General features: G+C 30.9%; 1 protein-coding gene across 1 annotated transcript in view; it reads left to right on the top strand.

The window, feature by feature from the left end:
* Positions 1-25,738, top strand: part of LOC126749242 (A disintegrin and metalloproteinase with thrombospondin motifs 9-like) — a gene marked incomplete at its 5' end in the record, with an annotated part of 163,779 nt that overhangs the window by 90,699 nt on the left and 47,342 nt on the right. Inside the window, 11 exons of the mRNA XM_050458947.1 lie at positions 4,345-4,634; positions 5,078-5,207; positions 5,267-5,342; positions 5,405-5,563; positions 6,648-6,794; positions 12,102-12,261; positions 12,310-12,404; positions 12,468-12,548; positions 23,903-24,064; positions 24,514-24,605; positions 24,668-24,865. Of these exons, the coding sequence (XP_050314904.1) occupies positions 4,345-4,634; positions 5,078-5,207; positions 5,267-5,342; positions 5,405-5,563; positions 6,648-6,794; positions 12,102-12,261; positions 12,310-12,404; positions 12,468-12,548; positions 23,903-24,064; positions 24,514-24,605; positions 24,668-24,865 (1,590 nt within the window). The remainder of the gene's footprint in view (positions 1-4,344; positions 4,635-5,077; positions 5,208-5,266; positions 5,343-5,404; positions 5,564-6,647; positions 6,795-12,101; positions 12,262-12,309; positions 12,405-12,467; positions 12,549-23,902; positions 24,065-24,513; positions 24,606-24,667; positions 24,866-25,738) is intronic.

Here is a 25,738-nt window from a genome sequence, read left to right as displayed (position 1 = left end):
CATGCAGTGTTGATTTTGGGATGTGATATTTTTTTGATGCACCGTGGAGGGTTATTAATCCCCCTTCTAATTCATTAATGGCTCTCGCAAGGTCCTCCTTGGTGTACTTTTGCCCCCTGTCGGATTTTCGAACCATCGTCAGACCTGTAACAAAAAATCAATGCTGTACATGTATTGAAGCAAGATCGGAAAAAGTTATTCGAACTTGCCCCTTACTTCTACATACGGGGAAAGATCGAACCAACTCATAATAACACTCCTAATTGAGGTTATGATTTACTAATCCAAACAGTTTATAAAGATAGACCATTCACAACAGAGATTACCTATATAATGTTAATAACTTACCTTTTGAAGCAAAGTTTGGCGAAGGGAGTAAGTTCGAATACACAAAATAAACCAAAAAAACACAAAACTGTATGTAGTTTACACGAAACACCTTAAAACAAAACGTTGTCTTGTCGAGCACTGCGTGTTATTGTTTGTTTCACGCGGAGAATGATTCCCGCGTGTTGCCACAACAATATGACTTTTGGAGGCTGCGTTCGGACTTGCCCCTTGTCCGATCATACCCCAACTTAACTTACATTGTAATTATAACAATATATTAAGTTACATACAAGTTTAGTGAAAAGTATCACATTCCATATCACTCAATTACCATGTTTACACGCAACCGTTATGCGCATTAGCCAAATGCGAATTAAGTTAAGGCGCATGTGTAAACACCCGTTTAGCGTTCCTTATCCGCATTATTTTAAAACATTTAAAATATGTGGATGATCTCGCTGTAATGCGCATTAAGGTTTCGTGTATACAGAAAGAGATCCAAATTTGCATTAATCTTCAGTGCTGGAACTAACAAAAATTTAAAAACCGAGATAAGGAGAAAAAAAATTCGCTTTGATTTTTTTGTGCCTTATCGTGTATTCGTAAAATTTAAAGAGGTATATTCTTACTCAATCTATCAACCTAAGTAATGTACAAATATTATGTTATTTAGATTGGCAATAAAAAAACAGGTGATCAACGTAAACATTAATACGTCTTCTCAAAACTCTTGTGTAAACACATACTAAAGCGTTTTCGTTCTAATTCGCATTACCCACTAATTCGCATGAATATCACGGGTAAACTTAGTAAATGTAAATAAAAACTCCATAGCAAATTGCTCAAAATCATTGTAAGTAAAAAATGAATGATTTTTTTGTCTCAGCCATAAATTACAGTGAAGGTACACTTTTAATTAAAATCTCTAAAATTAAAAAAAATTGTATGATTCAATTGTCAGGAGTTATGAAATAATTCTAATTAAAATGTCATTATTAAGTTATAATTAATTAGTCGACGCAGTTAAGGTTTTATTTTAATTAAACTGCCTAAACAACTTCTTAAAATTATAAAATAATTTAATTTAAACTTCAAGGCAATTGAAGTCCACCTTTAATTAAAATATCTAAAATTTAAAAAAATTGTATGATTCAATTGTCAGGAATTGTAAAAAAGTTCTACATTAAATGTCATTATTAAGTTAATTAATTAGTTGGGGTACACATTTAGTTAATATGCCTGAAATGTTTAATAATCTATGGCCCAACTGCCTGGAATTATAAAATAATTAAATTTGAGGTTCAATAATAAATAAATTAATTAGTTGAGGCCGTTGAGATTTAATTTTAATTAAAATACCTAAAATGTTATAAACCCATGCCACCTTCTTACAATTTTAACATAATTAAAACAAGAAATTTTATGGCGTTTTATATATATATGACTTATTTATATGGCCCAACTGCCTAGAATTATAAAATAATTTGAGGTTTAAAAATAAATAAATTAATTAGTCCAGGCAGTTGCGGCACAATTTCAATTAAAATCTCTAAAATAAAAAAAAAATTATGGTACAATTGCTTGGAATTTTAAAATAATTCTAATTTAAGGGTCGTTAATAAATTAAATAATTAGCCAAGGTAGTTAATGTATAATTTTAGTTAAAATGCCTGAAATGTTTAATAATCTATGGCTCAACTGCCTGGAATTATAAAATAATTAAATTTAGAGTTAAATAATAAATGAATTTATAAGTTGAGGCACTTGAGGTTTAATTTTACTTAAAGTAGGTGAATTGTTATAAAATTCGTGGCCTAACTTCCTAAAGTTTTAATATAATTTAATTGAAACTTTATTAATGCATACATTTTATAGTCCAGGCAATTGAGGTATAGTCTTAACTAAAACCTATAAAATTTTAAAAAATGTATGGTTCAATTGCCAGGAATTAAAAAAAAAATCTAATTTAAGTTTCAATAATCAGTTAAATAATTAGTCAAGGTAGTTGAGGTATAATTTTAGGTAAAATGCCTGAAAAGTTTAATAATCTATGGCTCAACTGTCTGGAATTATAAAATAATTGAATTTGAATTTCAATAGTTAAAAATAATTAGTCGAGGCAATTGAAGTCTAATTTAAATGCTATTATTAAGTTAATTAATTAGTTGAGGCAGTTAATGTACAATTCTAGTTAAATTCCTGACATATTTAATAATCTATGGCCTAACTTTTTAAAATTTTAGAATAATTTAATTGCAACTTTATTAATGAATAAATTACATATTCCAGGGTATTGAGTTGACTGAATACAATTTTAATTAAAATCTCTATAAATAAAAAATTGTATGATTCAATCTTCAGGAATTGTAAAATAATTGTAATTTAAATGTACTTTTATTAACTTAAATATTTATACTTATCTATATTTAATCTTACTTATATTACTTTTAATTAACTTAATTAATAATTTAAGGTAGTTGAGGTAGAATTCTAGTTAAAGTGCCCGAAATGTTTACTTCATCTATGGTCCAATTACCTGGAATTATAAAATAATTTAATTTGAATTTCAATAATTAGAAATAATTAGTTGAGGCAATTGAGATACAGTTTTAATTAAAATCTCTAAAATTTAAAAAAATGTATGATTCAACTAACAGGAATTGTAAAATAATTTTAATTTAAATGTCATTATTAAGTTAATTAATTAGTTGAGGGTACAATCTTAGTTAAAATGCCTGAAATGTTTAATAATCTATGTCTCAACTGCCTGGAATTATAAAATAATTTAATTTAAACTTTATTAATGAATAAATTTAATAGTACAGACAGTTGACATACAGTTCTAATTAAAATATCTAAAATTAAAGAAAATTCAAGGTTCAATTGCCTGGAATTTAATTTGAATTTAAGTGCATGAAATGTTATACAATCCATGGCCATTATAAATTAATTTAATTTGGACATTATTAATGACTAAATTAATTAGTCTGAGCAGTTAAGGTTAAATTTGAATTAAAGTACCTTAAACGTTGAAAAATCTATGGTTAGACTGCCTGAAATTACAAAACAATTTAATTTGGACTTTATTAATGAATAAATTTAATAGCTCAGGCAATTGAGGTACAATTTTAATTAAAATTCCTGAAATTAAAGATTAAATTCTATATTATTGAAAATGGTATTTAAAAAGTTTTAGACTGTCTCATATTTTGAGAAGGAATCAAAAATGACAACAACTAATGACATTTATTACTTTATGTCAAAAAGATAAATCCAGTGAAATTTTTCTTAGTTCTAGTCTAGGGAAATCAAGACAGTGGTAGAGGCACTGATAGTTATATTTGTCCTTGTAAAATTTATTTTGAACTTTTAAGAGCCGCTCAATGTAATAATGGTAAGATGGGGATCAAACAATGAACCTCAAACTTGGTCTAACAAGAGAGCATTATCAAAGTAAACATAGACAGATCAACACTTGACCGCTGGTTGAATCTAAGGCATCCTATTTGTTATTGTATTGATGTGGGTGTTTATTAAATGATAATTTTGAGTCCTTCTTAAGTCTGAAAGCACTGTTTAAGAGTAAATAAGAAGATTATTTATTAAGTAAATAAAATTCATTGGGTTTTCCCTGCCTTGAAAGGTATTTTAATAATATCAAGTGACGTCCTAATAGCAAACTAAAAAATGATGGAAGTTTCTTTTGTTGAAGAGCAGCATCATTAAAAGATTCAATACTTCTAAAGAGTTTGATATAGTTTACAGACCTTGATCATCTTTTGAATGAAATACCTCAAATATTAAGTAGTGGTTATTTGCCTGTTATTTTAATTATATTTAACTGAAACCCAAGAAGTTTGTTTATGTATTATAATTTTAATTCGTACATTTATATTCTATAATAGTATTAAATCTTTGGTATATCTTATAAGAACTAGACTTATTTTATTTTTACTTAATGTGAATTGTAGATGGATTATAAACTGAGCAAACAATTTTATTTTATTATTCCAGAGGGTCACATAATCGAAGATGACTTCAGAGAAGCCACCTCTCACATTAATCGCACAAAGCGGGACCTGAGACACTATGCCAGAAATGACATTTTCTATGACATAATCAACCGTAGGCAAATCACCGAGGAGGAGAGCAAAAGGAACACCAGACAAAGCGATTATGCTGCATATTCTGACGTCGGGAATGTTTATCACCTAAGGGCCTTGATTGTGGCCGATAGTACAATGCTGGAGTTTCACAGGACCCATCAGGAGTTGACCAAATACATTTTAACATTGATGTCTCATGTAAGTGTAACTCTGAATATTAAATTAACATTTGCATTCAATTCCTAACGTTAGATCTCTTATTTTATACACTCTATGGGTATTTGTTAAACAAAATTGGAGAGTAAGATAGCAAGTGAACCATTTCCGTGAACTTAGATCTTAAACTAATGCAAACTTAAGGGTATTTATTTCTAAAAATTGGCTTCAGCTGTAAAATGTGCCTATATTACAACTATGAAAAATTGGAAGTATTATTGGAAGTATTATATTAGTATGTTATTATTGACAATAATATTTAAATGAATACTCAAATGCTACCTTATGCACATCTATGGGTTCCCTAGGTGCAACCATTAACTATTATTAAAATAAGCTGTACTAGCATAAGATAATGTAATATAAACGATAGTTTAAATACATCATGTTTTGATTGGAATGTAATTGAGGGTAATTATTGTTAGGTGGCACTTTTGTATAAAGAGCCTTCCATTGGGAACGCTATCAATGTCGCTGTGGTGCATATCCGAATTTTGGAACGTCCCATTCCCGAGTTTTATAATAAATCTTCATTAAAGTATAAAGTTTCTAAGGGTAAGTAGTAAGTTTATTAGTTGCCTTATCTGTTAACTATAAGTTGATTTCTTTTTAAGAGCTTATAAGGGAATTTTGCGAATGGAAACAGAAGAATATTCAGGATAAGCATAATGTGGCTGTTCTTCTTACCAGGTAAAGCGACAATTAACTGTTATTAAGATCACACTAAGACGTTTTTATTTCTTTATCTTAAGGCACCCAATATGCGCGGATGATAAAACCTGTAACACCTTAGGAGTAGCTGAGGTGGCCTCCTTATGTCGCGATAGCGCATCAGCAGGCTGCGCTATAGTGAAGGATAAAGGATTATTCACTTCTTATACTATTGCTCACGAGTTTGGACACACTTTGAGGTAAGTTTTGAATAATATTTATTTAATACACTATTCAGAAACAAACTCGTACCATTTATAATTAAACTACTAACAGATATATTGCTCAGTGGTTTCTTAAGTAGTTGTATATTCTACACATAGAGGTATACAGGGTGTTTTTTATATATTACGACAAAATTCAGGAACGTGTTCTTTGGACAAAAATTCGCAAAAAATTTCCTATAAACATAGGTCCTAAACCTTTTAGATTTTGAGCTACAGGGTGGGAAAGTTTTAACAAAAAAATTATTTTTTTTCGATAACTTAAATACCCCTGTAGATATTTGTCCAAAGATTGGTATGCAGGGTCTGTGTGTCCAGAGCCATTTACCAATATACTTTTAACATTTTTATGTTCTCCAGTGGTGTGTGTGCGGGTTTTCCGCTGAATACTTTTATGAAGAAAAATGGTACGCCACTGGTTTTTCTTGTATTAAAAAATATTTTTAAATTCCCCGTTTTATTTGCAACTTTTTTGAGCCCTTGGAGTTTGTCCGTTAGATGCACGGTTTTTATATATAATAATAATAATAATAATATATGTATAATATATTTTATACATATAAATATATATTTGTATGTATAAAATATATATATTTGTATTGGTATTTTTACATTTTTGTTTTTATATAGTGTTAGTGAGGTAATGTTTCTTTTAATATACTTTTTTTTTAATTACTTGTAAATCTAACCACTTTACTGTAGCTAATAATTAATTATATATTTTTTTTGTTATTACATGTAGCTTCTATGCTAAATAAATGCTTTATTATTATTAAAAGACTTAAAGATTCAATTTATTCAACAAAATTTAGTGATCAATCTTGTCAAAAGCTTTTTGAAAATCGGTAACTACAACAACTATTAATATGTGACACTATTTAAGCCCATGATGCAAAAATCCAAGGTTTATAAAAACTTTAGACTCACAAAAACGACGAAAAAGAAAAAACACGGAGCAAACCTTAAACATGACGTGTGCTATGTACATTTTAACTACTAAGTATTTTATAGAGGGATGCAGGAAAAGAGTTTTTGACAATTTTCGACTGTTATTTTTCAGTATGGTACATGATGACGATACAAAGTGTACAGTCCATAATGCGAACGTCCAACATCCCAATCATATTATGACCAGGACTCCCACACAGGAATCAAAACCGTTCACCTGGTCTCGTTGTTCCAGGCAATTTGTTACCGATTTTGTATCGTAAGTAGATCTAATTTGTACTACTTCTAGTATATAACCATTAAAGTCTGGTTTACTATACCACTTTTACAATTTGTCCAGTTTGCTTTTATTGCATCGTTTATCTCTTTTTATTGCGAGCTAATTGACGTAGTAAAATCTCGTTTTTATCGAGGACTTGTAATAAAAATACACAGTGATTTTTTTATCATTCGGGTTCAGACGAATTGCACAACAATTATACATTATTCTTCTTCATTGTCACATAATTTATATGAGAAAAAACTAAGGTAAAAAGTAGGTGATCGAGATCCCTAAAAGGCGTTTTCATTGAAAGCGCACCTGACAATTTCTTTATCGCCTCCGTGGTATGCGACAAAAGAAATCTCTTCTTGGTATACTTGATTTCTTTAATTATTTTGTACAATTTGAAGGTGATTGTTGTGTATATTAAACAAGATAAAAATTTATTGTTAACAAAATATCCACAGGAATCTAGAGTGCAAATTCTTGTTCTTCTCTAGTTTATCTCGATGCACTGAGAACATTATAGATTTGATCTTTTTACATTTTACATGTAGGGTAAAAGGATGGGAGATGGACCAGGAGGGTAGACGGTCCACTCAAAATATCCGGCAAGGTTTGGCAACAGGACAAGACTAACCTGTCCCGTTCTGTTTCTTAGCGTCAGTTGCCTTTGAGACGGCGACTGGAACGCATTATAACGCACCTTCGCGAATGTTATTTGTGATAGTTGAAATCACCGCGTGCAAAAATTTTATATCAGTTTTGAGCATCTTATTTTTTTTAAATCAGGTAAGTTTAACCGATTTTTGTTGAATTAGTGTTTAGATACCATACACAAGGAGTACTAGAGAGCACCAATCGTAGTTTTAATCGGCGTATTTTAGAAGCTAGACACTGGTCCATCTATCCTATTTCTATTTGAGGATAGATGGCCCACTTAAGTGGAGGAGAGTTGAACCAGCCTATTTTGTTTTAGGATTATGCCAAATAAATATATCCGAAAACAAAATGCACCTAAAAGAAGGTTCTTGGACGGCTAGAGCATTAGGTGATGCAGTTGATGCTGTGAAGTATGGCGGTATGGGCATTAACGAAGCCGCGAAAGCATTTGGGATCCCAAAAACAACTTTTAAGCGCAGATTAAAAGCAAATAACATCGATAGCTGTAATCGTCTGGGGCCAGATTGTTCTTGAAACAAAAATAGTCAGTCACATAAAAAAACTGCAAAAGGCAGGCTTTGCACCCACCAGAACAAAAGTAAGAATCATGGCGTTTAATTTAGCTGAACGATTGGGGATTCCAAAAAAATTTAATAAAAAAGAAGGTATATTAGAAAAAAATGAAAACCACGTTGCTAATTTATTATCGTCTTTTTTAGGTAAAGCTGGCCAAAAATGGTTAGAACTGTTTTTAAAGCGAAGACCTGAAATTTCAATCAGAAAATCCGAGAACACCTCAATTGCGCGAGCTTTGGGTATGTTAAGAGAAACCGTTAATAATTACTTTTCGGATCAACAGAGAATTATGACTGAACACAAGTTTTATGATAAACCCGGGCATATATTCAATACAGACGAAATAGGATTACAGCTGAACACTAGGGCTGGTCAGGTAGTAGCCGAAAAAGAATCAAAATTTGTTCCAAGCGTAAGCCCTGGGGAAAAGGGTGAGACAATTAGTGTCATAGCATGTTGTAGCGCAGAAGGCACTTTTATCCCAGGGTATGCCACCGGGTTCTAAAATTAGAATGTCGGAAAAATCTGCTTACGTTAATAGCGAGATTTTTTTAGAATGGTTACGAACACATTTTCTACCAAGAAAGCCCTCGGGTAAATTTTTACTAATAGTAGATCCATACGTTCCATACGACCAATCTGGACCTACTAGAATTTACTGAGCAAAATGATTTTTTGTTTACCATCGCATACCACTCACTACCTGCAACTTCTACACTGAATGCCGTTTTATGGTTCAAAATAACCCAAACAAGATCCTTAATCGTCTTCAATTTGGTAAGCTGTTAGGTCCAGCATGGGGAAACTCAGCAACTGTTCAAAATGCGGCCTCTGCATTTAAATCCACTGGGATTTATCCATTTAATCCGTTAATTATCCCGGAATATGCTTTTTTTAACACAGACGCCCCTTGAAAGTCCTGAAACAGACACATTATAGACGGTCCAGATGGATAACTTATCAGTTAGAGCTGAGTCTCCTCAACCAGGCCCCTCTGGAATTCAAAATCTAAAAGCCTTACCCATCAACCCTAACAAGTCATCAGTACCTGATGAAGATATAACTCCCGGAAAGGCTCTTGATGAAGTAACGCCTGTACCTGTTTTATCTGCAGCATTGAAAAGAGTTCGTAAAAAAATATCCGGAGAGATAACAGCTAAGGAATTTATAAAAAATAAGAAAGATGCACAACTCAAAAAGAACGTAAAACCTGTAAGAAAATTAAAAAGTAAGAGAAAGGTGAGTGAATCTTCAGTGTCTGAAGATGACGTTACTCTTGATGACAGTTCCACTCGTGAAGAAAACTTTAGTGACTTAGAAAATGAATGTGTCGGTTGCAAGGAGGACTATAACCAAACGTCTAAAAAAGACGAATGACTGCAATGTATCATTTGTAAACGTTGGTTACATGAAACTTGTTCTGGCTTCGTTAATCTTTGCAATAAGTGTGGAAATACTGTAGCCACCAAAAAAAAGAAAGTATAGCATGGTCCGTCTATCCTACCCCTAGTGGTCCATCTCATCTCCACAGAGCAGGATAGATGGACCAATGGCATACCTGTCATTATGTATATTTTTTAGTGCCTAGAATTAATATTTTTAATTCCTAATTATACCAAAAGAAATACCAATGTTATGTTATATATATTTTTTCCAATTTTGTTTTTTTTTTTATTAAAGAAGCGCGTTTAATTTTTTAAAATATGGTCCATCTCTCCTCCTTTGACCCTATCTAAAGTAATATTTTATACCTTCTATACAGGGTGCCTCCGATTAAGTCGGCAGTATTGGTATCTTTGTTAATATGTAAGATACAGGGTCGGCTAAATTAGCAAACTAGTAGGATTTTTTCTGTTGATTAAAATGGTGAAAACAGAAAAAAAATTGAACATCGCATTTTCGAGAAAATGTGAAAAATATACTTTTGTTAAATGGTATCTACTGTGTATTTTCACATAAATCAAAAAATAATAATTTTCTTATTAAAAAAGTTTATTAACACTAATAGCCTAAACCTAAAAATAACAAAGTTATAGCGATATTAATAATTTTGTCAAATTTAGGCGAGTTGGCTTTGAAATAAATAACATCAAGTAAAACTACTAATTTACAATAAATGAGCAAAAACATCGCCATCTTGTTCAATACATTTCTGAGCACACTTCTTGTAGCTTTTAAGATTGATCTTTATCTATTGATCCAATTATTTGCCTAATATGTGTTTGAAGTTCATCAACGGTTCTGTATTTTTTTTATACACTTCATTTTTTATGTAACCCCAAAAATAAAAATCTAGAGGGGTTAGGTCTGGTGACCTAGGTGGCCAACGAATCGGGCCACGTGTCGCAATCCATTTATCGTCAAACAGTCTATTGAGTAATATTCTTACATCATTTAGTTTATGAAGAGGTGCTCTATCCTGTTGAAAATAGATTTATTACCGTCTCTCCAAGTTAACATTATCCAAATAATCTTCCAGCGCTCCAGATAATATGAGATCAACAGATCTCCTTCCAGTCAAAGTGCCATCATAAAACACAGGTCCTATTACTTGGCTTCCTATTAAGCCGCACCAAACGTTTATACTAAATTGATTTTGAGGATTTCTGGGATCAGTAAGGAAAAGATTTTCTTGGGACCAATAGTGTACATTTTTACGGTTAAACATACCTTTATTTGAAAAATTAGCTTCGTCGCTCCAAATTATACGGTTTAAAATATTATCATTAGGTTCATATGCATTACGTAACTAGTTGCAAAAACCAAGTCTTCTTTCGTTATCGCCAGGCAACAATGTTTGTACTGGTCGATACTTATATGGCACAAATTTGTGTTTCTTTAAGACCCGCCAAATTGTTACTAAGCTCACACCGTAAGCTCTTGCTAAATCTCTAGTTGAGTTTTCCATATGAGCTTCAAAATATGCCAAAATAGAAATTTCAACATCCTCGCTTACTATAAATTGGTTCCTTCTTCTAGTTCTTTTAAACACGTTTTCGTTACTTCTAAATTTTCTGTAGAGAATTAAAAAGTATCTACGGTTTGGCAAGTTACGAGTCTGGAATCTCTGGCGGTACTCTTCTAGTGCTGTGTCACTATTTTTTCGACATACAAGGTAATATTCTAACATATCACATTTTTCAATATGTGTAAAAGGCATTTTACTAATTTAGATTTTACAAAAATCACAAACTTTGCTAACATGTAACTGTCAGTATTTCTTAATTTAATAAAATCTCTACGGCTACTGTCATTTTATTATTTCAAACAATGATATATTTATTTTGCTGTCAGGAAGTTCAAGTTGGTTGGCAAGGCAGTTGGCCTCTTGCCTAAATTTGACAAAATTATTAATATCGCTATAACTTTGTTATTTTTAGGTTTAGGCTATTAGTGTAAATAATTTTTTTATTAAGAAAATTATTATCTTTTGATTTATGTAAAAATATACAGGGGATTCCACAAAAGTACATTTTTCACATTTTCTCGAAAACGCAATGTTCAATTTTTTTTCTGTTTTCACCATTTTAATCAACAGAAAAAATCCTACTAGTTTGCTAATTTAACCGACCCTGTATCTTAAATATTAACAAAGATACCAATAGTGCCGACTTAATCGGAGGCATCCTGTATACGATAAGATAATTCTTATATGTTCTAAACCCTTTCAGCAACTTGCAATTTGCATTTATATTTGTTCATGAATTTAAATCATTTATTTTAGGCATTTTAAGTCATTTCTAAAATGTTCCAGGTTTTCTCAGTAATTTGTAATGTTTTTTTTTCTTTCAAGTTTTCACTAATTCATTTTGTTGTTCTGTTTATGTATTATTAGGTTATTTTTCCTTACTAGTGTAGTTGCGCGGTGTATCCATAAAGGATGTTAATTTTTGTAGCTTTAAATTAAGGATGGGAGTGCGAATTCCGTGTTCTTTTATTTTGATGCACCAAGAATACTTAGATTTAGTTACGGCATCGATATTATTCCATAAAACCGTAGTCAATAACCCAAAACAAGATTTTTCATGAATTTAAGTAAATTACAATTGTACAATAATTTCATAGGAAACCCAGGGCTCGCTGTTTATTAGAACCAGCTTCCAGAGAGGAGATCCCGATTGATCCGGCAACGTTGCCTGGCACGTTCTTCGAACTGGATAAGCAATGCGAACTGGAAGGTGCTGGATATACCAGTTGTAAATTGGATTTGGATAAGGGCATTTATGTATGTTATGGATGCAGTATTTTATGGGGAATAATTGATTAATTTTAGGTGCCTTGCGTGTATTTATGGTGTGCTACCCCGAGTGGGGGATGCCAGACCCACCATTCGCCTTGGGCAGAAGGGACCAAGTGTGGCCCATCCAGGTATTTAATATCCCTTTGTATTCATAATTTCGGAATAAAAATTCTCGTTTTTTTCTTGGTTAGTTGGTGCTATAAACGTCAATGTACCCCCATAGACAGCAGCTCATTCATGCAAATTGATGGAGGATGGGGAGCGTGGCAACCGTAAGTATCTTAGATATTCTTAAAATTACATTTAGAAGTTACAATACTCTTGACATCGTACTTATTCTATCCAGTTAATCATTTAATACCCATCTTCTTGGATAAGTGTATTTTAAGCAACTGAAAATAGATACACATAATCCTATATATGGAAATTAGGAAAATTTTTAGATACTTAACTTATATATGTTATAATATTTATGTAGATTAAGGCATATACAGGGTGTCCAAGAAAAGAATCCTAAGCATGGGGATCTCGGTACCTGTTGGAGATACAGCTTCGGTTAAATTAGGAAAAAGTTGTGCACTTTGAAGCGTATTTACATGCCGTTGAGAAACTTTAAAAATTTCCATGGCCTGCTGAGATATTTGGAAAAAACGGAAATTTGCCAATATCGATTTTATTTTTTCCTGGCTTTATTTTAAAAGATATCAAAAAACTATTGACACTTTCTCATTGACACTTTTGAAGTAGTACGTGATGGCGCTTTTAAATTTTATATCCGACGTTTTATATGGCGCGAAAAGAAAGTACACCCTGTATCTGATTCCATTTTTTATTACAAATTCAACGATGTATCACATGCCACATTTTTTTGTTAGTTTTTTTAAACATATTATTAAGTAGGCTTTGGAAACAAATGCTTTGACACTTTGACGTAAATACCTTTTACCCTGTCACATATTTTTTATTAAATATTAATTGCCGTTGTTGTTACCGTGATTGTCGAGGTGTTGTTTATTGAGTAATTATTGTTATTATTATTTACTGTTGTCATTATTATTGCTAAAATTGTGTCATTATCCTCAAATATGCCTGGTGGTCATTATAGTCATGAAGAGAAGTTTGACATGCTGTTGTGCTACAAAAATAGTGTAAATACAGCAGCAATGTATCTTAATAAATTTCCAGATAGAAAGCAACCATGTAAATCCATTTTCTTAGAGTTGGCTCGAAATTTAAAAGAATATGGTTCGTTTAAAAAGCCTGTTTTATCTCGAAAAAAGGAATCTCTTGAAGAAACTCAAAATAATGTTTTACAAGCAGTTATTGAAAACCCCGAGATATCAACCAGGCAAATTGAAAAAAATGTAGGAGTGGCCAAATCTACAGCTCAGTTTATTTTACGTAAAAACAGATAGCACCCCTACAAATTTAGAATTTGCCAAGGACTTAAACCTGGAGATTTCGAACGACGTCGGCATTTTTGTGCCTGTGAAAAGGATTTTAATTTTCCATCAAAAATAATATGGTCCGACGAAAGTATGGTCACTAATAATGGTATTTTTAACCGCCGCAATAGACATTACTGGGGCCAACAAAATCCGCGTATTAAAAAAATATCTAGACATCAACAACGTTTTGGGTTTAATATGTGGTGTGGAATTTTAGGAACCAAAATACTAGGTCTATTTATTTACCATTATTCATTAATAGCAGAACGATATCTTAATTTATTGCAAAATGATTTAGAAGACTGATTAGATGATTTACCTCTGGCACAAGTCAATAGCTGTTAGTTTCAACAAGACGAGGCTTCTGCACATAATTCTGGGCAAGTTCGACAGTACCTTTTACAGCGTTTTCCTGAAAAGTGGATTGGAACCTCCAGTGAAGTGTCTTGGCCAGCGCGATCCCCGGACGTAACCCCTTTGGACTTCTTCCTTTGGGGATTTATTAAAAACCGAGTCTATCAACATTCTTTTGGAACTGAGCAGGAGTTACGAGAATGTGTGACGGCCGCTTTTCAAAGTATTACGCCAGAGATATTGCGTGATGTTTTAACTGGTACTGTAAGAAGATCATACTTATGTCTAGAAAATAACGGAAACCTGTTTGAACACCTGTTTTAAATTAAATTTATAAAATGCGTTAATTTATTTGCTTTTTTCGTTATTTTTAAAATGTATTCATTATTTGTTGCATATCGTTAGAAAAATCATAAAACATTTGTCTATTACTGATTACATTTTTTTATTTATAAGTAGTACAATGTACAATGCAAATCAATGCTTCATTTAGCTTCATCACTCTCTAAATAGATATTAAGAAAAATATGACAGACTCGGTAACAGGTATTTACATACGTCAAAGCATTTGTTTCCAAAGCTTACTTAAAAATTATGCTAAAAAAATAGAAAATTTGCATTTTTCCTTTCAACTAACAAAAAAAATGTGACATGTGATACATCATTGAATTTGTAATAAAAAATGGAATCAGATACAGGGTGTACTTTCTTTTCGTGCCATATAAAAAAATTAAGTTGATGATGGTTTTTCGAAAACGAAACGTCGGATATAAAATTTAATAGCGCCATCACGTACTACATCAAAAGTGTCAATGAGAAAGTGTCAATAGTTTTTTGATATCTTTTAAAATAAAGCCAGGAAAAAATAAAATCGATATTGGCAAATTTCCGTTTTTTCCAAACATGGAAATATTTGAAGTTTCTCAACGGCATGTAAATACGCTTCAAAGTGCACAACTTTTTCCTAATTTAACCGAAGCTGTATCTCCAACAGGTACCGAGATCCCCATGCTTAGGATCCTTATCTTGGACACCCTGTATAGAGTTAAGTAGTAATGAAACAAAACACATTTTTCTAAAAAAAAAAATTGTTTTCATTTTCCTGTATATTAAAAAAAAAACGCTCTAGTAGGTGTCGAAATATTTTAATTGAAGAATATCTCTACAAATTTTCAACTCTCTAAGTTTTTTGGTTTTTGAGTTATGGGCATGTTGATGGGTTTTTTTGAGAAAAATTCGATTTAAAAAAAATGTTTTCTCATCTCCCTGTTAGAGTTTCAAATAACGCTGAAATACGTGTCTAATTATTTTTATTGAAGAATATTTTTGCAAAGTTTAAACTCTCTAAGTTTTTTGGTTTTTGAGTTATGGGTTTTTTTGAGAAAAATTCGATTTAAAAAAAAATGTTTTCTCATCTCCCTGTTAGATTTTCAAATAACGCTGAAATACGTGTCTAATTATTTTAATTGAAGAATATTTTTGCAAATTTTCAACTCTCTAAGTTTTTTGGTTTTTGAGTTATGGGTTTTTTTGAGAAAAATTCGATTTAAAAAAAAAATGTTTTCTCATCTCCCTGTTAGATTTTCAAATAACGCTGCAATACGTGTCTAATTATTTTAATTGAAGAATATTTGTGCAAAGTTTCAACTCTCTAAGTTTTTTGGTTTTTGAGTTATGGGTTTTTTTGAGAAAAATTCGATTTAAAAAAAATGTTTTCTCATCTCCCTGTTAGATTTTCAAATAACGCTGAAATACGTGTCTAATTATTTTAATTGAAGAATATTTGTACAAATTTTCAGCTTTCTAACTTTCTTGGTTTTTGAGTTATGAGCATGCTAATGGGATGTTTTTGAAAAAAAATCGATTTTTTCAAAAAATGTTTTTATTTAATCTCCCTGTACATTTTTCAAAAAACACTAAAATAGGTGTCTAATCATTTTAATTGAAGAATATTTGTACGAATTTTCAACTCTCTAACTTTCTTGGTTTTTGAGTTATGGGCATGTTGATGAGTTTTTTTGAAAAAAAATCGATTTTTTTCAAAAAAAAAATGTTTTTTCATCTCCCTGTCAGATTTTTCAAAAAACGCTAAAATAGGTGTCTAATCATTTTATTTAAAGAATTTTTATACAAATTTTCAACTCTCTAACTTTCTTGGCTTTTGAGTTATGACCATGTTGATATTTTTTTTTTTAAATTCGATTTTTTCAAAAAAAAAATGTTTTTTCATCTCCCTGTCAGATTTTTCAAAAAACGCTAAAATAGGTGTCTAATCATTTTATTTAAAGAATTTTTATACAAATTTTCAACTCTCTAACTTTCTTGGCTTTTGAGTTATGACCATGTTGATATTTTTTTTTTAAAATTCGATTTTTTCAAAAAACAAATGTTTTCTTATCTCTCTGTCAATTTTTCAAATAACGCTGAAATAGGTGTCTAATCATTTTAATTGAAGAATATTTGTATGAATTTTCAACTCTCTAACTTTCTTGGTTTTTGAGTTATGGGCATATTGATGGGACTTGGAAACATGGAAAAAAAATCGATTTTTTCAAAAAAAAATTTTTTTTCATCTCCCTGTCAGATTTTCAAATAACGCTGAAATACGTGTCTAATCATTTTAATTGAAGAATATTTGTACAAAGTTTCAACTCTCGAAATTTTTTGGTTTTTGAGTTATGGGCATGTTGATGGGTTTTTTTTGAGAAAAATTCGATTTTAAAAAAATGTTTTCTCATCTCCCTGTTAGATTTTCAAATAACGCTGAAATACGTGTCTAATTATTTTAATTAAAGAATATTTGTACAAATTTTCAGCTTTCTAACTTTCTTGGTTTTTGAGTTATGAGCATGCTAATGGGATGTTTTTGAAAAAAAATCGATTTTTTCAAAAAATGTTTTTATTTAATCTCCCTGTACATTTTTCAAAAAACACTAAAATAGGTGTCTAATCATTTTAATTGAAGAATATTTGTACGAATTTTCAACTCTCTAACTTTCTTGGTTTTTGAGTTATGGGCATGTTGATGAGTTTTTTTGAAAAAAAATCGATTTTTTTCAAAGAAAAATGTTTTTTCATCTCCCTGTCAGATTTTTCAAAAAACGCTAAAATAGGTGTCTAATCATTTTATTTAAAGAATTTTTATACAAATTTTCAACTCTCTAACTTTCTTGGCTTTTGAGTTATGACCATGTTGATATTTTTTTTTTAAAATTCGATTTTTTCAAAAAACAAATGTTTTCTTATCTCCCTGTCAATTTTTCAAATAACGCTGAAATAGGTGCCTAATCATTTTAATTGAAGAATATTTGTATGAATTTTCAACTCTCTAACTTTCTTGGTTTTTGAGTTATGGGCATATTGATGGGACTTGGAAACATGGAAAAAAAATCGATTTTTTCAAAAAAAAAATTTTTTTCATCTCCCTGTCAGATTTTCAAATAACGCTGAAATACGTGTCTAATCATTTTAGTCAAAGAACATTTGTACAAATTTTTAACTCTTTAACTTTCTTAACAAAAAAATAAGATTTTTTCAAAAAAAAATGTTTTCTCATCTCCCTGTTAGATTTTCAAATAACGCTGAAATACGTGTCTAATTATTTTAATTGAAGAATATTTGTACAAAGTTTCAACTCTCGAAATTTTTTGGTTTTTGAGTTATGGGCATGTTGATGGGTTTTTTTGAGAAAAATTCGATTTTAAAAAAATGTTTTCTCATCTCCCTGTTAGATTTTCAAATAACGCTGAAATACGTGTCTAATTATTTTAATTGAAGAATATTTGTACAAATTTTCAGCTTTCTAACTTTCTTGGTTTTTGAGTTATGAGCATGCTAATGGGATGTTTTTGAAAAAAAATCGATTTTTTCAAAAAATGTTTTTATTTAATCTCCCTGTACATTTTTCAAAAAACACTAAAATAGGTGTCTAATCATTTTAATTGAAGAATATTTGTACGAATTTTCAACTCTCTAACTTTCTTGGTTTTTGAGTTATGGGCATGTTGATGAGTTTTTTTGAAAAAAAATCGATTTTTTTCAAAAAAAAATGTTTTTTCATCTCCCTGTCAGATTTTTCAAAAAACGCTAAAATAGGTGTCTAATCATTTTATTTAAAGAATTTTTATACAAATTTTCAACTCTCTAACTTTCTTGGCTTTTGAGTTATGACCATGTTGATATTTTTTTTTTAAAATTCGATTTTTTCAAAAAACAAATGTTTTCTTATCTCCCTGTCAATTTTTCAAATAACGCTGAAATAGGTGCCTAATCATTTTAATTGAAGAATATTTGTATGAATTTTCAACTCTCTAACTTTCTTGGTTTTTGAGTTATGGGCATATTGATGGGACTTGGAAACATGGAAAAAAAATCGATTTTTTCAAAAAAAAATTTTTTTTCATCTCCCTGTCAGATTTTCAAATAACGCTGAAATACGTGTCTAATCATTTTAATTGAAGAATATTTGTACAAAGTTTCAACTCTCGAAATTTTTTGGTTTTTGAGTTATGGGCATGTTGATGGGTTTTTTTGAGAAAAATTCGATTTTAAAAAAATGTTTTCTCATCTCCCTGTTAGATTTTCAAATAACGCTGAAATACGTGTCTAATTATTTTAATTAAAGAATATTTTTACAAATTTTCAGCTTTCTAACTTTCTTGGTTTTTGAGTTATGAGCATGCTAATGGGATGTTTTTGAAAAAAAATCGATTTTTTCAAAAAATGTTTTTATTTAATCTCCCTGTACATTTTTCAAAAAACACTAAAATAGGTGTCTAATCATTTTAATTGAAGAATATTTGTACGAATTTTCAACTCTCTAACTTTCTTGGTTTTTGAGTTATGGGCATGTTGATGAGTTTTTTTGAAAAAAAATCGATTTTTTTCAAAAAAAAATGTTTTTTCATCTCCCTGTCAGATTTTTCAAAAAACGCTAAAATAGGTGTCTAATCATTTTATTTAAAGAATTTTTATACAAATTTTCAACTCTCTAACTTTCTTGGCTTTTGAGTTATGACCATGTTGATATATTTTTTTTAAAATTCGATTTTTTCAAAAAACAAATGTTTTCTTATCTCCCTGTCAATTTTTCAAATAACGCTGAAATAGGTGTCTAATCATTTTAATTGAAGAATATTTGTATGAATTTTCAACTCTCTAACTTTCTTGGTTTTTGAGTTATGGGCATATTGATGGGACTTGGAAACATGGAAAAAAAATCGATTTTTTCAAAAAAAAAATTTTTTTCATCCCCTTTCAGATTTTCAAATAACGCTGAAATACGTGTCTAATCATTTTAGTCAAAGAACATTTGTACAAATTTTCAACTCTTTAACTTTCTTAACAAAAAAATAAGATATTTTCAAAAAAAAATGTTTTCTCATCTCAATCTATCATTTTAATCATTTTAGTTGAATAATATTCATAAAAAATTTTCAATTTTCCAACTTTCCTAATTTTTGAGTTATGAACAAAATTCGTTTTTTTTTCAAAAAAATTTTTTTTTCTCTCCTCCGTGTAAACCTTTTAAAAAACGCTGAAATATGTGACTAATTATTTTAATTAAAGAACATTTATACAAATTTTCAACTCTCTAATTTTCTTGGTTTTTGAGTTATGAGCATGTTGGTAAGAAACCTAAAACTAAGGATTGGTGGTATATTGCTTTGAAAAAAAAATGAAAATCTAAAAAGAATAGCTCACTGCTTTAATTACTTATCTTACTGCTTATAGTGACAAGAAAGGTATGATTTAATTGTATTTTGCGTCTAAGCATTCTGCTATTGATTTCGGCACCCGAGCAAATTAGGCAAAACCAAAGTGTCATCCAAGCCAGAAGAGCAAAGTGCTCAATTTAAATAACGAATGTTCTTTATAGTGCAAAAAATTGACTTTTCACCTAGGGTAAACGTGATAGTTGTTGGCCCCCTGACAGTTATTGGCCCGCAGTTTTTATAATATTTCTATTTAGTGCTGTGTAAATAAACCTTTAACGGTCTTTTTTGATTTGCATAGTGTGATCCATCCTTTAAGGAAATGTAAAGCTTCCGGATATATCATCGTTTAGTTGTTGTTTAACAGCTGTTAGAGAGAGAACGTGTTTTGCTAAAGTGAATTTGTGTCCATTTTTCTTGAAACAGGTAAGTTAGAGCTAATCTTTATTTATAGTTTTTCTTGACAATATCATCTTTTTCGGTTAACATTCACTTGTAAATCATTTAGTGGGATTTTAAATTATTTTTTTTTAGCAAAAAGGATTAAAAACATGCTCTTTTTACTAAAAATTAAGAGGGCCAATTACTGTATTCGTAAAATGTATAGGGTAGATAGTTATTGGCCCTGCGGCCAATAATTGTGTAAATAGCATTTTGATGAGTTTACACAATTTTTCTTAAGCCACATTTTTGGCATAATTTGTTAAAAATAGCAACAAGAATAACTATTTTAATAATAATAATAATAATAATAATAATAATAATAATAATAATATAATATACATAATTAAAACCTTATATATATTTTTTATAGTTGTTATTGTCATTTTTTTTAAATTCTAGAATGCCAATCAAGAATCATATATTAAAAGGTATTCGGAAGATAGTTTAAATAAAGCTCTTCAGGAAGTAAATAATGGAATGCCCAAAAGAGAGGCTTGTAGAAAGTACAACATTCCCAGAGCTACTTTGCAATTTAGGCTGTCAGATAAGTTTTCCAAATCTCCCATTCTAACAACCAATGAGGAGGTCATTTTGGTGAACTGGATTAAAGAGTGCCAAAAAAAAGGATTCCCGCGTAGAAATCCAAATTTCAGTGAAACAATTTCTCGTTGAATCACCTCGAGAAAATCCATTCAAAGGTAACCTGCCAGGAGATGGATGGTATAAAGCTTTTATGAAAAGACACCCAGAGTTGACGGTCCGAAAAACTGAAGGAGTATCTGCTGCATCATCCAACGTTAGCGAGAGTGATATAAGATCTTGGTTTGATGGTATTTATTCTTATTTAAATGAAAAAGGATACATCGAAGTGCTTCAGCATCCCGAGCGACTGTTTAATGCCGATGAGACGAATTTTCAACTATGCCCCCAAAATAAAAAAGTAATCGTGTCCAGGGGCACCAAAAACCTATATGAGGAAGAATCGGGTAAAGCAAAAACAACTCTTACCGTGCTCTTTACTTTTAGTGCTGCGGGAAGTTATGCTCCACCATTGATATATCCAGATAAAAGATTTCGTAAAGAAATCGGTGATTCTGTTCCTGATGGATTTACATTCGCAACTAGTGAGACAGGCTGGATGAAAACAGAAATTTTCTACGAATATGTAGCCAATAGTTTCTATAAGCATTTAAAAAAAGTAGGCATTAATTTTCCGGTAATACTCTTCGTCGACGGTCATAAAACACAGTTGTGTAGTAACCTGGAAATTATTCTCATTTCTCTCTACCCTAATGCAACCCGCATTCTCCAGCCAGCGGATGTATCAACGTTTAAACCTTTAAAGGATGGCTGGAGAAAGGGGGTCTTAGAATGGCGTAGAACTAATCCAACTGAAGAATTGACAAAAAAAGAGTTTGCAGGATTATTGAGCGTTGTCATTTCAAATTCAGTTCGTCCGGTATTTAAAGCATGCGGGTTGTTTCCATGGAATCCTAACTCAATTGACTTTAATAAATGTTTGGGGAAAAACAATACAACATCCAGTGCTCCAACAAACAATGACGAAAAAACTATAAACTTTAGAAGATTTAAAGAAATTATTGGCCAAACAAAAATTGATCTACTCACAAAAAATACTGATGGAATTTTTAATACAAATGATGATAATATTTTATATAATCTATGGAATGAATATCAAAACGTAAAAAAAAATATTGTGCATTAAATGACGTAGCCGAAAATGTACAAACAGAAATAAATCAAGTACTAACATCCGGGGAGACTGAACAAGAAATAGAAAAAGAAAGTGCTACACAAACTATTCCAAAAGAAGATAAAGCAAGTGAAATAGCAAGTTATGATCCTATTCGACTGGAAAATACTGAAAATTACATGTCTGAAATATCTATGTCCGAAATAGATATCCAGACTTTGCCTACTATTATAGAACAAGAGGGTGTTTGGCATGAAGTTATAGTTTATCCTGAAGAAAATTTAATGGATGATCCTAAAGATGGGAATCTTAATAATTCTAAAGAAACTGTTAAAGACAATAACGAAGAGTTTGATTTTGAAGACCTTTTATTAGATGAAATCACCGTGGACAATTTCAAAGAAATTAATAAGGCAGATATACCTTTAGATATTCTTAATGATTTAACTATGGATGATCCTAAAGAAAACATTGTACAATTTCCAGACAAAACCACTCTAGATAAATATTTATACTACCCTAATACGCGTCAAAGGAAAGGGAAAAAAACTTCAGAAAAAGTATCTTTTATTTTGTCGTCGTCATCATGGAAAAAGTTTCATGATGATAAAGAACTAAAGAAACAGATCGAGCTTCGTGAAAAGGAAAATAGAAAGAAGGAAAAAAAATTAAAAAACTAATTAGTGAACGAGAAAAACTTAATGAAAAGGAAAAGAAAAAACAAGAAAACGAATTAAAAAAAGCTGCTAAAAAAAAGGAAGCGCTTAAAAACAAAAACGGAAGAGGGCAAAGTGAACAGAAATGCTTAAAAAAGATGAAGGTTGAAAATACCATTGTTAGTACTCAACAACCACCACGAGAAGAGCTTTTCATAAATAAATTAACCCTTAGACTTGAGAAACCTTTACAAAAATCACCAAAGGTGAACATTTTATCACAGCATATACTACAGCCACAGCTAGAGGAGGATAAACTGCAGCGTGTCACAAGAAAACTACAATTTAGAGACATTTCTGAAAAAAGTGATGACCATTTTAACGATCAAGAAAATATTCATGAAGCAGGTGATTTAATGGAAGTCGAAAATGAGCTCAAATTTATCAAAAATATTCTAAATGAAGGGATTTGCTTTTCATGCACGTGTAACTTAACGTTTTCAAAAGCTAGTGTTAAGTGTAATCATTGCAGTAGGACCTATCACCTTATTTGTATCAAAAAGCATAATATGCATAGGTCAAATTCAAATATATTTACATGCCAAACTTGCCTAAAAATTTATACAAACTTAGAAATAAAGATTTGTTTTTGTGCGACTTGATGTTTTTAATTGCTCATCGAATCCTTTTTTACCTCGGGGTGGGTAATAACTGGTTGCTAAGGCTATGGGAACGGTAAGTAAAATAAGGCCAATAACTAATTTGCATATGGCCAATGACTATAGTGAAAAGGCCAATGACTATGATTTGGGTATCTTATTTAAATATGTTGTTTTTTTTGTCTCTATTTGTATATTATGATTAAAAAAATTATAAAATATCAAAGAAAAATACTTTAATTTTTAATTTTAAATGCGTATAACCATTTTTACCCTCTACAAATATTAGATATTTGACACTAAACTAAAAAAGGTCTTAAAGGGCCAATAACTATCTCATTTACCCTATTTTTCCTACTAACGAAGTCTTTGGATAGATAAAAGAGATATCGAAGGAATTTTTAAGGGGAATTGCTTAATAAAAGATCATTGGAAGCAAAATCCCCTTACCAGTTAGGTTGATTTTCTTTGGCACGTTTACGTAAAATTTTTATATTTAATTAGTAACTTCTTATGTGCTGTATAACTTCCCAGTCTTTGCGATTCCTCTAAATCATGCAACATACAAACAAATGTTTATTTGATAAAGGTGACCAGACCTCACGATACCATAATCATAAAACAATTTTTTCTATAGTTGGGGCCCTTGTAGCAGAACCTGCGGAGGAGGCATCAAAAAATCAGTGAGGTACTGCGACTCCCCAGTACCCGAAAATGGAGGGAACTACTGCATAGGAGACAGCGTCCAGTACATGTCCTGCAACACCGAAAACTGTGACGAAAACGAGCCCAGTTTTAGGTAAAATCTTTTTGCACTTTTAATCAATTAACATTAACTCTCCAAAGTAAGTTATTTTAATAAATATAATGTTAGATATAAGGTCATTCTTAATCTGCCAAGGTTTAACTTTGTTAATTTTAAATGAAGGCGTGGACTTAATTAGTCCGGTACATTGAAGTAAATCGACAACTTCAAAAAGTTTAAAAATAAACGATGATATCAACGAATTGAGCATCATGTTGAAAGCCAATTTTACCTAATCAACGCACTTTGTACTGTTTGTTAGTACTTTTGAAATTATTATAGTTTTTGAGTTACTCATTGCCTTCTTTCAATTCTTCTTATTTTATTTTATATATATATATATATAGTAATAAATGACCAAATAAAACAGTAAACATATGACATACTCACATCCAAGAAATGTTATTAAAAAAAAAATCTCTTTGTTATCACGTCAATTTCAGAGCGGTCCAGTGTGCCGAATTCAACGGGGATCCCAGGGGATATCAGGGATTGGACAGGAGCGTACGCTGGATACCCGCCACACCGAATAAATGTAAAAATTTTAATTGATTAATTTATTTATTTATTGTTATAGAATAGATTGTTGTTTTTTAGCACTTTATTCGAAATCCTCTGAATCGGAAGATTATTGTAGGCTAATCTGCAAGGCGGAACAGGGAGGTCAGACGTACGATTTGCGAAATAAGGCGAAAGATGGCACCAAATGCGGACCGGATAATTTCGGTATTTGCGTCAACGGTGTGTGCAAACCTGGCGGATGTGATAACAAGTTGAATTCGAAAGCTGCGTTCGGTAAGTTGTTCAATTGATTTTAGGGTGAATGTGGTTATATTATATTGGGCACTCTATACACCCAAATATATGAAGATATTTTTGAATATTTATCTACTCTAACCTATTTATATAATCAAAGAGTACTTGTTTTGGGTGACTTTAATATCCCCGAGTTTACTTCTTATTCAGTTAATTCTGCCTCATCCAGTAGACTAAGTCAGTTTATTCACCTCTTGGAATTTTTCGACTGGCATCAAATTAATTCTATTAGGAATTCTCAAGGTAGGATATTGGATCTTGTCATTTCGTCTGATTCTGAGCTTTGCACGGTGGAGGGTTGCTCTGATTCTTTGGTGGAGGAGGAAGCAGTTCATCCATCTTTACTCATAAGAATTAATGACGTCAAGAGCAAGAAATGTAATACTTGTAAAGTACAAAATATTTTCTATAATTTTAAGAGAGCTGATCTTAGAGTTTTATATGATAGCTTCCTCGGAATTGATTGGAGTGATTTGGGAGTCGCTGGGGATGTCAATAATGCGCTGAAGCTCTTTTATCAAAAAATTTATTCCTGTCTTAATGAGCTTGTTCCAAAAACTGTAAAATGAACACGAACCTATCCGCCATGGTTTACCGCAGAGATAATGAAATCCCTAAAAGAAAAACATAACAAGTGGAAAAAATTTAAACGTTTTGGTCATCTTCAAGATTTAGCCAGATTTAAAGAATTACGTTCTAAGATTAAAAGAGATATTGATCTGTCTTATAAGCAATATTGTAGAGGGCTTGAAGATGAGTTAAAATTAAAACCTTAGTTAATTCAGAACTCAAAAGAAAATAGCTCGTTACCACAATCTATGTTTGATCAGAGAAGAGAGCTGTTAAGTAGCC

Source organism: Anthonomus grandis, chromosome 2 (assembly GCF_022605725.1).
Source record: "Anthonomus grandis grandis chromosome 2, icAntGran1.3, whole genome shotgun sequence".
In the NCBI taxonomy this organism is placed as follows: domain Eukaryota; kingdom Metazoa; phylum Arthropoda; class Insecta; order Coleoptera; family Curculionidae; genus Anthonomus; species Anthonomus grandis.
This window is presented reverse-complemented; position numbering and strand designations above follow the sequence as displayed.